Here is a 9,655-nt window from a genome sequence, read left to right on the forward strand (position 1 = left end):
GGTGTTTATTCATCTCGCTCACGTGGCACTTTTAAAAGTTATACTAACTTTTCTCTTATTCTATTTCACCTCTCACTCTCCAAACTGAAAAGCCGCAAAATGTTGAAACTTTCCCCCTTTTCTGAAACTCTTCCAAATGCCAAAACTGGAGGGGAATTAGCTTCACGCACCCCTCTCGCCTCCCCCATTCCCAGTCTGCCTCTGCCACCAATAAAATGAAATCCAAATTCTGCTGCACAGTCTGTGCTCAGAGCCAATTGTGCAGTCAGCTGACTTTTCCAGCTGGCAAGGAATCCTGCACCCTGACCAGCCCAGTCACATGAGCAGATGTTTCTTGGGCAAAGCCATGCACAACTCTGGGTGTTGCACAACTCTTAAAGGCGCAGGAGCCTTGTCGTCCGTCTGTCCCCGCATCTGCTATAGGAATTCTAAGGTCTCATATATATAAATCATATGTTCATAAAGTTACAAGGCAAACACATACATAAGTATATAAACCACATGTCTGAAATAGTACAGGAGACCAATCCTGAAGCTAGGTATTTTGACTCTTCCAGTGACTTCAAATATTCCTCTGCAGCAGGCATATCCAAAGTCTGTTTCGGGGGCCTAATTATGGTCCAGCTCTCACTTGCATACATCGCTACTGGGAAAACCATAGCTTTAACTATACGGACCTTTGTTGGCAAGGTGATGTCTTAAAAAGCAGAGACATCACCTTGCCAACAAAGGCCAGTATAGTTAAAGCTATGGTTTTCCCATTAGTGATGTATGGAAGTGAGAGCTGGACCATAAGGAAGGCTGATCGCCAAAGAATTGATGCTTTTGAATTCTGGTGCTGAAGGAGACTCTTGAGAGTCCCATGGACTGCAAAAAGATCAAACCTCTCCATTCTAAAGGAAATCAGCCCTGAGTGCTCACTGGAAGGACAGATCCTGAAGCTGAGGCTCCAAGACTTTGGCCACCTCATGAGAAGAGAAGACTCCCTGGAAAAGACCCTGATGTTGGGAAAGATGGAGGGCACAAGGAGAAGGGGACGACAGAGGATGAGATGGTGGGACAGAAGCTACCAGCATGAGTCTGACCAAACTACGGGAGGCAGTGGAAGACAGGACTGTGTGGCGTGCTCTGGTCCAGGGGGTCACGAAGAGGCGGACACGACTAAACAACAACAAATTTCTACCCTGACATGGGTGTCTTGGGGTTGTGTGAATGGTCCCTTTTCTCTTTGCTCCGAGCTCAGCAAGAACCCTTCCCCTTTCCCAGCCAACTTGGCATGTGCACATCTACAGAGGTGATGCCAGGGAGCAGGGAGGGTGCATTCCCTGCCAGTGTTTCGCCTGGCACGGCCAAACACACACAAGCTCTCAATGCCAAACGAAGCCTCCAAACCTCCCGGGGCAAAGAATAACAGAGCCGGCTTTCCAAGGATAACTGGAGGGAGCCTGAGCCGGCCGGCCTGTGAAACTCAGGAAATCCAAAGCCATCTTTATGTAAGAAGTTTTAAAGTCAGGACGAACGCACTTTCCAGAGTGCCTTAAAGGGACGGCTGCTGTTTTCTATGGATGTGTGTAGCGTGTGTTCAGGTGGGAGTCTGTTTGCCTGACCTATATGCACAGGATTTGTGTTGCGTGAGGTTCTGGGCTCCACCAACAAGCTGCAGCTGTTGGCCTTGTGGCTGCTCTGGAAAAAGGGCTAGAAACTATGTTGCAGGAATTTATGTATAGGTTGGGGGTGCAGATATCATGCAGGTGCCGCCCACCACCAAAATCAGCACAATCGCTTTTTTGACTTTTGTGATTTGTCCCCACAAAACACTTCATCACAGTTTCTTCCTATCTATTCAAAGGGCCTCTGCTGCACGATACCAAATGTAAGAATGTAAGAATTCACTGATCAATCTATCTATATTCTGGCTTACAGGGCAAACTTCAGAAATAGTTCAGATATAGACATGTGAGCTCAGCTACTCAGCTGCCCCTCTGCCTGAGTGATAATCCCTGGCATCCTGATACCTGAGTTCCAGACATAACAAACATTCCAGAAATAACAAACCCAGATGAATACAAAATGGTGTGATTAATTTGGCTGGGAAACAGGGAAATGTAAATATCTTTTTTGTTACACTTGATGGGTGTTTGGTGGAGGGCAAGGAGAACCATGGGGCAGGGTCCAGGATGCTCAGATTACTGCCACCAGACCTCCCCTTTCATGATGTAACCATGATGTATTAGTGATGTAGTTTTTTGGGGGGTGTAACATGGGGATTAAGGTAAAGGGACCCCTGACCATTAGGTCCAGTCTGGCGTACAGCTTCTGGGTCATGTGGCCAGCATGACTAAGTTGCTTCTGGCAAACCAGAGCAGCGCATGGAAATGCCGTTTACCTTCCCACCGGAGAGGTACATATTTATCTACATGCACTTTGACGTGCTTTCAAACTGCTAAGTTGGCAGGAGCAGGGATCAAGCAATGGGAGCTCACCCTGTGGCAGGGATTCGAACTGCCGACCTTCTGTTCGGCAAGTCCTAGGCTCTGTGGTTTAACCCACAGCGCCACCCGCGTCCCAACATGGGGATTAGCAGCTAATAAAAGTTTGGGGGCTCTTTTGTTCGGGGCTTCCATCTTGTTCCACCTGGTGGCAGGTGGGAGTCCTGTGGCGACAGTCTTCGATAGAGGCCAAGCCTACTGGCTGCTGTTTTGCTCTGGTATTCCTGGCTGGTGTCCTTGTTTTTTGTCCAAGGGAGCCCTCAGATTTCTCCGCTAACAATCTGGTCTAACCCCCTGCAATACAGGAATCTCAACTAAAGCATCCATGGCAGATGGGTTACCTGAGGCTTCTTTGGCAGCTCTTTCCTGGGGGGAAAGTTTGACTTTCTTCTTCACGACCTTCTTCTTCACCACCTTCTTCACAACTGGAGAAAGACAAAGCCATACTTTTTGTTTGTTTAGTTGCTGTTTTATGCTGTTTTTAAGTCACATTTTATTTTTATTTTTAAATAAATTTTTATTAAGATTTTAAAGGTTACAGAAAAAAAGAAGAAAAGAAAACAATCAAGGAAGAAAAAGAAAAAAAACAATACATATATATATATATATATATATATATATATACATCATCAAAAAACAGAAAAAAGAAATGAAAAAACAAGTCAAACCTTTAACTCACTTACTTACATTCACTTATTTCCTTGACTTCCTCACACCTCCCATTTTTGTATTCTAATTCAATTAAATATTCCAGCAAATCCTTCCAACTTTGTTTTTATCCTAATAATTTATCTTAGCATATTATAATTTTACCTTCTCTCTATCACCAATTCATTTTTACTTAATCATTTATATCCTTTCTGCTAAAACCACATAATTCCCCCCCAACATCTTTCTAACATTCCTTAATTTTACAATATTTCTGAAGATAAACTTTAAATTTCTTCCACTCTTCTTCCACCAACTCTTCTCCTTGGTCTCGGATTCTGCCAGTCATCTCAGCCAATTCCATATAGTCCATCAGCTTCATCTGCCATTCTTCCCGGGTGGGTAAATCTTGTATTTTCCAATACTTTGCGATGAGTATTCTTGCTGCTGTTGTGGCGTACATAAAAAAAGTTCTATCCTCCTTTCGCACCAATTGGCCGACCATGCCCAAGAGAAAGGCCTCTGGTTTCTTCTGGAAGGTATATTTAAATACCTTTTTCATTTCATTATATATCATCTCCCAAAAGGTCTTAATCTTTGGGCAAGTCCACCAAAGGTGAAAGAATGTACCTTCAACCTCTTTACATTTCCAACATTTATTATTTGGCAAATGATAAAGTTTTGCAAGCTTGACTGGTGTCAAGTACCACCTGTAAATCATTTTCATTATATTCTCTCTTAAGGCATTACATGCCGTAAACTTTTTAAGTCACATTTTAATCAATGTTTTATATTTGCTGTTAGCCGCCCTGAGCCTGGTTTTTAAACTAGGAAGGGCGGAGTATAAATATATTATTATTATTATTATTATTATTATTATTATTATTATTAGTTCAAAATATTTATGCACTTCTTCATTGTAGAAAAAGAAGAAAAAAGACAGAAATGATCTCTCAGAAAAAGATAAAATGACATTATCAATAAGAAGAAAAATAAGAGCAGCCATTTAAGTTGAAGTAACAACGGGCTAAAAAGAGTTTAAAACTCACATCGACTTTTAAAACATCTGGACTGGTTTGCTGAAGCAAGGATGTCTTTAGCAGGCACCGAAAAGGATACAGTGAAGTTACCTGCCTGATATCAAGTGGCAGGGAGTTCCCAGGTGTAGGTGCTGCCACACTTTAAAGTATCGAGTTCTTGCCAATGTGGAATGGGTAGGAAGTGGCTCCTTTTGGTGATTGGAGTGGCACTGTGGGCACATGCTGGGCAAAGCAATCACACAGGTAAACTGGCCCTAAGTTGTTAAGGGCTTCATATACAGTGGAAAATACCCTGATGTTGGGAAAGATAGAGGGCGCAAGGAGAAGGGGACGACAGAGGACGAGATGGTTGGACAGTGTTCTTGAAGCTACGAACATGAGTTTGACCAAACTGCGGGAGGCAGTGGAAGACAGGAGGGCCTGGCGTGCTCTGGTCCAGGGGGTCACGAAGAGTTGGACACGACTAAACAACTAAACAACAACAACATTACTTCCCTTGACCTGGACCCTAAACTACTGTTGATGTTGTCTAGAATACCATTAGCTTTTTTTTACTGCTGCATCACACAGCTGACTCATGTTTAGCTTGTGGTCTACTAAAACCCCTCGATCCTTTTCCCACGTCCTGTCGTCAAGGTAGGAGTGTCCCCCCCCCCCAAAAAATAGACTATATATTTTTGCAGCTGATTCTTCCTGCATAAGTGTGGAACCTTGAAATCCTCCGCAGGAAGTTTTCCCCATTGCATGCATGCGAATGAAAAGGATTTCCTTCCTTACTTTGGCAAAACCTTCCCTCCCACACCCTCAGCAGCCCTGCAGCCCCACGCAGTGGAACAGGATTCGGGAGGCCCCCACAAACAGTGCCTGCTCTGTGCAAGCTCAGCTCTCTGGCTCAGCTCCATCAACTCCAGCCACTTTCCTTCAACCAACCCCCTTTGGAGAGGCAAAGCGAAGCGAGGAAGCCAGCTTGCATCGCAGCACCAGGCGCGGCGTGGGAGCCTGGCGCGGAGAGAGCCAGCCAGCCAGTCAGCTATCAGGCAGGGAAGAAAACCTTTCGAGGAATGCAGCCTCCCTTCTCTGACACAGTTGGTCAGTTAGTTACCCAAAAAAATCACGCATCCACTGTTTCGTGGGGTGCAAAAATGTGGTTACAAAGCACAGATCCACATGGATCCTTGGGATTTTTGCATTGGGTCACCCCAAATTTGCCACCAGATCACATACCATGTCCATGGCTATAGCCTGCACCAAAAAATCACGCATCCATTGTTTCGTGGGGCTGCAATGGCACAAAAACGTGGTTACAAAGCACAGATCCACATGGATCCTCAGGATTTTTGCATTGGGCTACCCCAAACTCACCGTCAAATCACAAGTCTGTGGCCACAGCATGAACCACAAAAATCATACATCCACTGTTTCATTCAGAATATTTTTGTTCTTGTTTTCCTCCTCTAAAAACTAGGTGCGTCTTATGGTCAGGTGTGTCTTATGGAGCGAAAAATACATAAGTATTTTTATTTATTTATTTGATTTGGGGAAGGCAGCTGCCCCCCCCTCCTGGCTACGCCCATGTCTGTTTTGCATATGAAAAAAAATATTTAGGGTCATGTATATGGGATCAAGTCAGAAACCGGGATGGCTTCTGTAATTCCTGGAAAATCGGGACACTTGGAGGGTATGTCAGTGGTAGATCATCTGCTTTGCATGCAGAAGGTGCCAGGTTCAATGCCTCGTATCTCCCTGTCTGAAAAACCACTGCCAGTCAGTGTAGACATTATTGGGCTAGATAGGCCAATGGATCAGTGTAAGGCAGCTTGCAGGCATGGAGGGTAGCAGCTGCTACATCAGAAGCCTCCTTGTGGCAGCTTCGCCTTCTGTTCTCATGCCAAGTTTGCAAATGCAGAGTCAGCAGAAGGGTGGCATCCCCTGGCACCGTGATGCCTGCAGCTCTTGGCGGCCTGCCACGACCCCCCTCCTAGCACTGCCAGGAATTGCAAAGCAAGCAGCAGGTAGGTCAGCTTGAAACACTGCAAAGCCGCCCGCGGTTTGTGCAAAGGTGCCCGACATAACACGGAGACCCCTTGCATAACACCATAAAGGCATGCTGGCCATGCCAATACATTAGCATCGTTGGTGAGGCTCGTTTGACAACACTGAAAAAATGAGGGCTTTAGTGCAATTGACGGAGGCCTGTGGAACTCTCTGCCACTGGAGATTCAGTGGGCAATTTCTGCGCCCAATTTTAAACACCCCTGAAAGCGCTTCTGTTCCTCCAGGCAATTCAGAAGACATCCTTCCCCAATGGTGAATTAATGTTTGTTTATAACTTCAATTTATGGCATGGCTTCATGTCTTTTTTCCCCACGGAAGAGCGGTCTGTAAATATTCTTGTAAATATAGATGAATGAAGTGCAAACAGCATCACAGAGGTCCATAAAGCGCAGGACATGCAGAAACGGTTAGCGGTTGAACGCAAATATATGTGAATGACGCTGCAAAACAACACAGGCCAGTGTGGTTACACTGCAAAACAAACCACACGGTGCGTGCCATGACCCAGAATTGTAAAATGCCAAACTAAGGTCTGCAAAACTCGACCCTGGTGTTGCACACCGCAATTCCCTCCCGATAGCAAAGTACCATCCAAACAACATGTTGACCACCACAACAAGCCACACAAGTCTTCATCACAAGACACAGAACTTATCCCTCAGCGTAACAACGCAAAGCTCTCATCACGTGAGGAACTCTTTATATAAAGAAACTTCTGGTCAGTTATTGTGATGACTGAATCCATTATGTTCCATGTTTCCGGTACACAAGAATATGGTATGTAAATTTAATGTTTATGTTACTTAGTCTTGCATAAAATTACATTATGTTCATTTATATAATCCAGAGTATGCACAGCTGACGAAGCCCGGTTGGGCGAAACAAGGAATTATCCTGGAATTCTTGTCTTATTTTCTGCTTGTGCCATACTTTCAAGTTTCTCATCTGATACCTACTTACAAGGAACGCTAGAATTCTCAAAAGCATTGACACATGGAACACTACAAGATTGATATAAGCATTCCACATCGTGGTTATTGCTAATATAAGAACTGAATAGACTGTATCTCCTGATCAGTCCGCTGGAATATGTTCCACTCATATGACAATTTGGTCTACAGAATTACATATTGTGACATGATATGTTGAATTGTTTTTTGAAATAGAAGTTATACTGTTACATACAGCCTGTTACATTGTGTGTGTCATTACCAGAACTATTTGCATCAAATGGCAGTGCGTTCCATCCTCAAAATAAACAAGTAAATGGGATTGCCTAGTGCTACACAATGTAAGCCTCCCAACGCCTCACCCTTGCAGGATTGAAGTCCAGCCCTGCAGAGCTTGCGCATGAGGCCTCCTAAGCATGCATTCCCCGGCACACCAGGAGACAGGAGAAAGGTGACAATCTACACACACAGAGAGCCATAATCATACAGTTGGAAGGGACCAGAGGGTCATCTAACTCAACCCCCTGCAATGCAGGAATCTTTTGCCCAACGTGGGATTCGAATCCACGACCCTGAGATTAAGAGTCTCCTGCTCTGCCGACTGAGCCATCTCAGCTGAAGTGCACACACACACACTCATTTGTTTCACACTTTTGACAGTGGGACGGACTACCTCTGAAGGTGGCAAACTCTCCTTCCCCGGAGGTTTTTGAACAAGAGACTAGATGGCCATCTGCCAGGGATTCTTGGATTCCTGCTCTGTGGGATGTTCCTTCCAACTCTACAATTCTATGGTTCTGTGCCTCTTAATTTTAACCCAGTGTTCTCCTGTGGCACTGGTGTGACAAGCTGCACAGCTAGTATCTCTGGCCTGAACCCTGTGTAGAAATTACTTCTCGCAGGGGGTTGGACTAGAGAATCCTTGGGGGTCCCCCCCCCCCAGCTCTACAGTTCTAGGGTGTTGTTTCCCAACACGGAGCTCAACACAGGTAAATCCTAACCTGCGAACGACCCTACCCTTGTATTTGCAAGAAGATCTTCTGACACGGCCAGGGGCGCTCTTTCTGACACCCAAACAGCCATTCACACGTTCTCTGGGCTATTCCTGGATGTTGCGGCAGAGTGATGATAATTCCAGAAAGCTGGATTCTAACCAGCTTTTCATTTTCCTTGCTGGGGGCGGCCCACGAACAAAGACCAGTTACATAAATCTCCCAGAGGAATCCCTGCACCCTCAAACTGTCCGCTGGACTTTGAGAAAACACCGGTGTCTTTGCAAAATCCTTGCAGTGGAGCGGCCCATCGCCTGACTTTCCCCTCTTCCAAACCTTGCACCCCACAAACTTCTCAGCGCACCCACAATCTCCCTTTCAGAAAGACCCCCCTTCTGTGCGTAAAGAGGCAATGGATACCCGTACCTTTCTTCCCAAGAACCGGCTTCTCCGTGGCCACCGTGGTCTTCTTGGCGTGGCTGGTGGTAGCAAAGGGCGCTTCCTTGCCCTGTCTGCCAGGTGCGACTGTGCTCCTGAGGTTAGCGGGCGAGGTGAGCTCCGGGCGGGCTGTCCCCCTCACCTGCTTGCTCCTGGAGGGCGCAGGTGAGGTGGAAGGTGCCCTGGGGAGCGCTGCTGTCACCTGGCTTGCTAGTGTGGGGCTCTTGCTGGGCTTCCGTTGCAGGAGGGTGGGGGTGACCGTGCGGGGGGCCCCATCCATCACGCTGGGGGCCCAGGCTGCCAGGCAGATGGCGAGGAGAGGCAGAGAGAGACGCATCATTTCCCCCCCTGCAAACTACCCAGACTTATAATCTCCAAGCTCTGTCTCTCCTTCTCTCTCTTTTGATGCTGCTCCCCTCTTTCCCTTTTGTCAGATTCCCTCCCCCTCTGCACATTCCTTTTTATTTCCATACATGTACCGCATTGTCAGGAATAGCCGGGACCCGCAAAAAACCCTCGGCGCTCCACGCCCCCTCCTCCCCCTCGGCTCCTCCAAATTGCCCAATTCACTGGGGCTTGGCATTCCTCTCTGGATTTCCTCCTTCATGCAACGGTGTAGTTAAGACTATGGAACTGGCTCCCACAAGAGGCCACCAACTGATGGCCACCGACTTGGAAAGAGGATTAGACAGATTCATGGAGGAAAAGACTGACAATACAGGATGACTTTCCTCTGCCCTGCACAGTTATTAATAAAGATTTTCTTGATTTACAAAAGTGTGTGCAATGTCTCTCTCTCGTATTTCCCGTCTCCCCCATGTAACATTTTTACAAGTCAGTTTCATTTGTTGAGAAAAGAGGGAAAGAGGTGGTTTGTTGTTTAGTCGTTTAGTCATGTCCGACTATTCGTGACCCCATGGACCAGAGCACACCAGGCATTTCTGTCTTCCATTGCCTCCCACAGTTTGGTCAAACTCATGCTGGTAGCTTCAAGAACACTGTCCCACCACCTTGTCCTCTGCCGTCCCCTTCTCCTTGTGCCC

The 9,655-nt window shown here is 46.2% G+C and overlaps 1 protein-coding gene across 1 annotated transcript in view; it reads right to left on the reverse strand.

Annotated features, from left to right (window-relative positions):
* CPXM1 (carboxypeptidase X, M14 family member 1) overlaps nucleotides 1-9,054 on the reverse strand; it is a 34,980-nt gene extending 25,926 nt beyond the window's left edge. Inside the window, exons 1-2 of the mRNA XM_081876809.1 lie at nucleotides 8,601-9,054; nucleotides 2,831-2,914 (exon numbers count right to left, since the gene is read on the reverse strand). Of these exons, the coding sequence (XP_081732935.1) occupies nucleotides 2,831-2,914; nucleotides 8,601-8,952 (436 nt within the window). The 5' untranslated portion in view covers nucleotides 8,953-9,054. The remainder of the gene's footprint in view (nucleotides 1-2,830; nucleotides 2,915-8,600) is intronic.
* Between the last annotated feature and the right edge of the window lie 601 nt (nucleotides 9,055-9,655).

The sequence above is a fragment of the Podarcis erhardii genome (assembly GCF_964252035.2).
Source record: "Podarcis erhardii genome assembly, chromosome: 9".
NCBI lineage: Eukaryota > Metazoa > Chordata > Lepidosauria > Squamata > Lacertidae > Podarcis > Podarcis erhardii.